The sequence below is a fragment of the Trichechus manatus genome, unplaced genomic scaffold, assembly GCF_000243295.1.
Source record: "Trichechus manatus latirostris isolate Lorelei unplaced genomic scaffold, TriManLat1.0 scaffold00119, whole genome shotgun sequence".
Lineage (NCBI taxonomy): Eukaryota > Metazoa > Chordata > Mammalia > Sirenia > Trichechidae > Trichechus > Trichechus manatus.
Genome location: NW_004444055.1, coordinates 1,688,138 through 1,693,048, shown reverse-complemented (window position 1 = coordinate 1,693,048; position 4,911 = coordinate 1,688,138). Strand labels below are relative to the sequence as shown.

Below are 4,911 nucleotides of genomic sequence, written 5' to 3'. Positions count from 1 at the left end.
AAATCCATTGCTGTCGAGTCTATTCCAACTCATAGTGACCCCATAGGACAGAGTAGAACTGTCCCATAGAGTTTCCAAGGAGCAGCTGGTGGATTTCAGCTGCTGACCTTTTGATTAGCAGCTGAGCTCTTAACCTCAGCACCACCAGGGCTCTGTACTCTCCATATAAAGGACTAAGTGAGCATAGACATGGACTGCTTTAAAGGAGCCTGCTTGGTAAATCAGGGAAGACATCCTTGAGTAGAGATTAGTTTTTAAACTCTCCCTTACATTTTTAAAAAGTATATTCAAATGTCTATTTGAATAAATTTATTTGATAATTGTCTCATAAGATGATTTTTGTGACCACATGTTTTTTTCTTGAATGTCAGAATGTTACTTCTCTTAACATGAGTAAATGATGTTTTCACTATTAAACAGAATTCATTTGAATCAAAGCAAAGTGAACACTTTCTATTGATAGATATATATAGTAGGTGCTCAGCTGTTTGGATTTTTTTTTTTTTTTTTGGTTTTAACATCTCAGTGACAGACCAGGTTAATGAGATCTAGTGTCAGTGTTTGCAGTAATGTTTTTAAGTTTGATTTCACGTTAACTTCTTTTCATCCGTACGGCAAACATCCAGGAAGGAAGGTGATAGGAATTGTTGAGCTGTATGTTTAAGGGTGAAAATACTAGAAAACTTTGTGTCTTCTCCTTGGGAAAATTTTCATAGAAAAATCCCAGGATGTGGGAGAGTTTTTGTGTGTGTGTGTGTGTGTGTGTGTTTGCTTGTTTTTTAAATCTTTCTAGTGATCTATAGTATGTAAATTGATTTAAGTTTTAATCTGTCATAGAGAAAAGCACTAACATTTTATAGACAAACGGCATATACTCAAATATTTATAGCTGTTTAATGGCATTTTATAGATATTTATTTGAGCCTTTATTTTTATTTTTTAATTAAGGGAATAGTGGGGTAGATGTCAGTTCATCGTGACATTCAGCTTATATCTGCTTGGCTTTTTCATAGTCAGTGACACCCTGATTCCTAGCATGATAAATAGTAACCCTTTGTGCTTGACTTTGCTTAACTTATTTGAATTGTTTTCAAGAATATATATTTTTTTTATTTTTTGGATCAGCTAAGCTTGTGTATGTTTAAGTTTTTGTTTTGTTTTGTGTTTGATTTTATTTTCTTAGAAAAGAACTATAAAATGGCTATTAAATTTTTAGCTAGTGACAATGAGGTTTTCTTAGTATTACTTTGAAATCAACACTTCTTAATTCTTAGAGTATGTGGTTTTGTTGTTCTGTAGTGTCCTACTAAAATATTCATTTTTTTTACAGTGTATTGCAAGTTCCACTGCATTACATGCAAATATAATTCACTCATACCTAGCTGTTTGTGGATTCAGACTCATAAATGAACCATTTTTCAGTTAAGTTAATAATGTACTGACATCTTTCTGTGTTTTCTGATATTTACAGATTCGAGTGGTGAATGCATTTCGTAGTTCTTTATATGAAGGGTTAGAAAAACCGGAATCAAGAAGTTCGATTCACAACTTTATGTCACATCCTGAGTTTAGGATAGAAGATTCAGAACCTCATATCCCCCTTATTGATGACACTGATGCTGAAGATGATGCTCCTACAAAACGTAACCCCAGTCCTCCACCCTCTCCCAACAAAAATAACAATGCTGTTGACAGCGGAATTCACCTTACAATAGAAATGAACAAGTCTGCTACCTCTTCATCCCCAGGAAGCCCACTACATAGTTTGGAAACATCACTCTGATTGTAAGCTGAATGTTAACACACTAGCTGCATTGTAAAGAAACAAATTGAAACTGGGTCTTTTCACATATTGTGACGGACAAGATAGTATTCTTGTCTTTGGACTTCAACAGAAGACATTCTTGTACGAATGTAGATTTATTTTTTTAAAAAAAAGCAAAGCTTTCTGCCAGACTGAGGGGTGCTTTTTGGGGGGTGGGAGAAATGAACTGACAGATAAGCAGTAACTCAGCATAAGTGACCTGTGGATCATCAGTACCTGAGAATGGTCCTGAACAGTACATCAGCAGAGCTTTAGTTTATCTCAGTCTTTGGTGGGAGTGAGGGAAGAGTAGAGCTGGGCAAGCAAAAGAGCCCTGGATCATTGAATTGATACTTTAATTTCTGCTGTTGGCTGTTAATAATTTGGATTATTTATGTTTATAAATGATACAGATCTGTTTACAAGGTTTGTAGATACTTTTTTTGTTCCTGTTCATAGATGGGACGCTTCCTTATAACTGATAGAGAAAAATAGTCCTTCAAATACTGCTGTATTTTCAGAAGAAAAAGGGGGGGCGGGCATTTCTATTGAAACTGTACTAAATTTTTGCCTACAATTTACCTTGTTAAATACTGTAGATAAATTGCTAATACTAATAGCCAAATAGATAACACTAATGCTTTGTTTAAAAAAAAAGAAAACAAAAAAACATGAGCAGTGGTGTTCTGATGAAGTTATGGCATCTGTCCTAATTAGTTTCTTAAATACATTTACTACTTAATGGTTTTGAAACAACTGTTTAATTTTTAAAAATTTTGAAAAACTTACTAATAACCTTTTGTTCAGAATTTAGTAGATTGTTTAATGCGGGACATCAACTACATAGTGAAAGATGCTTGAAATGCTTTTGTTATTTCAGGCAAATCAAATTAAACTATCAAACTACAAGAGAACCTTAGTCCTTTTTGTTTTTGTCTAAATATGTTAGTTCAGTGATGTCTTGGTGAACTGTGAGTGAACTGTGTTGATTTTTTCCAGTCAATCCTTAGAAACCTTCATACAGCATGAGGGCTGTTGGCATTTTGAAAAAGGTTAATAAGTAGAAGCACATATTTTTTCCTTTTGTTTTTGAAACTTGTTTGTAAACATAAATAAATATGCCCTTTTATTAAATAAAAACACGGCAATGTTTTTTTAAAAGAGATTTCAGCTTCTTTACTCAGTTCTGCATATATGGTGCATCAGTCTTTTCTTTTCAGCCACAATTGGAATAACTTTCAAGATGGTAACAGCCCTATGAAGTACCACTTTAATTACTTGGTGGTAATCTAATAGAATCAGATTAAGGAAATTACTGCAGTTTCACCATTTGAGATGCTCTTCATAGATTTAGTTTTGTCTAAAATAGTCTCACAGTTTTTTTAAAAAAATGGTGACCACCATTGTTTTGATACATTTATTTTAATTAAGTGGCCAAATAACAGATTAGGTAAAATGAGATTATATGAAAAGGTAAAAAAAAGTCCTAAAAAGACATTTAGATTTAAAAATTAACCATATACTAGAATGCCCATCTCTAAACCAGTTGTATTCATTAGCTCTCTGTTTCTTTCCTTTATCTATCTACCTTCTTTTTGCCTCCATCTTTCCCCTTTAGGAACTGACATCGGTAAGGGCCCAGATTTCACCAGATATATTATCCTCAGGCTGACATAAAGTTTACGAGGACTACTACAACATCTGAAAGTGCTGACCCAGTAAAGAAGCATTTAGTTGATGGTGCTTGATATTTTTGATGGGTGGGGAAAAATCTTTTTCTCTCTAACAGTCCTTTGCAGTAATCCTCTGCAAGTCTTAGAAACACATTGGCTCTGTCAGCATTTGTAACTGTACATTTATTCATCAGGTAATTATAGCACATCATACTGTAAAAAGAGGTAGCATGATATGCTGAAAAGCATACTAGACTAGGAGTCAAGACCTGCTTTTTTGTCCTGGTTTTGCCATTAACTTGCTGCATGACCTTGGGAAAATCATTTAACCTAAATGAGGGTGGTGGACTAGACTATCGTGAATCCTTTCAACTCTGAACATTGACCCTCTATCAACTGGAGAGCCTACAAGGCATAGGGAATGGAGAAAAGGGAAATGTGTTAGTTTTACTTTTTATTTTGGTTATGCTTAAATATGAATGTAATTACCAAAAGATTTAGAAGTGCATGTGCTTTGAGGGATTTGTATTGAGCTTTTACAGTATTCATTTTTCAACTCAAGGCAATGGCTTTTTACACCAACTCTAATCCATAAACGGGTCTTACAACATCCATGAAGTAGTAGCAAGACATGCTTAGTGTGTGTTTCTCTCTTTGAGACACTGTAATTTCTACCAGAAATTTCCAGAGCATTATGTAAGTAGAAAAAAATGCAAGCAAGCTGTTAAAGATCTTGGATCCCTTTATATAGTATGTATAGCTGAAATCAGCATCTGTAACTCAATCACTTTTCCTCTTTTATCCTCTAACCAAAAATTTGTTTAATTTTGCATCCCAAATGTTTTTAATCTTTGTATATTTTTTAAAAATCCTTTTCTCCTCATCGTTGCCTTTTTGTGGTTGTAAATAGACTTACTTGCACTTTGAAGATGAGTTACTCCTTGTCATCTTACAAATATGTGATATGGTAATTTTCATAACAGATGTCAGTTTTGAACTAAGAATTGGTGATTTGTTTATAAAAAAAACTGGCCTCATTTCTGTGAAATTGCTCTTTGAAAATTTCTTTTTACACGTGTAAGCCAACTGAGATACCATGATGGTGTTGATTTCTTTAAATGATGCTTACCATCTATTTTAGCCACTGAGCCTTTTATTATTTGTCTATTTGTAAAGTTTATTTGTCTTAACTCATTTAATAAATATACTGTTTATCTGTTTCTGAATGGGGACTGAACTTTTTGAATATTGACATTAATTTGAACATTATATCTTGAAATTACCCTTTTTACTTGAGATTTTTTAAATCTGATGAAAATTCTATAATGTACTTGAAATGTTATGGTTGTGTTACAGTGAATCTGTTTTAATTTGCATGGTCTTGCCTCTAAAATGAAAGTGAATACATTGTCCCTACTGTCTTACCCACCATCT

The 4,911-nt window shown here is 33.5% G+C and overlaps 1 protein-coding gene across 10 annotated transcripts in view; it reads left to right on the top strand.

Annotated features, from left to right (window-relative positions):
• Positions 1-4,703, top strand: part of ATP2B1 (ATPase plasma membrane Ca2+ transporting 1) — a 133,644-nt gene extending 128,941 nt beyond the window's left edge. For 9 of the 10 annotated variants that reach the window (XM_023738554.1, XM_023738556.1, XM_004384193.2 and 6 more), the window contains one exon: positions 1,472-4,703. In XM_023738554.1, coding sequence (XP_023594322.1) covers positions 1,472-1,783 — 312 coding nt within the window. In that variant the 3' untranslated portion in view covers positions 1,784-4,703. The remainder of the gene's footprint in view (positions 1-1,471) is intronic. The other variant, XM_023738558.1, reaches the window with a different exon arrangement.
• Positions 4,704-4,911: the final 208 nt, after the last annotated feature.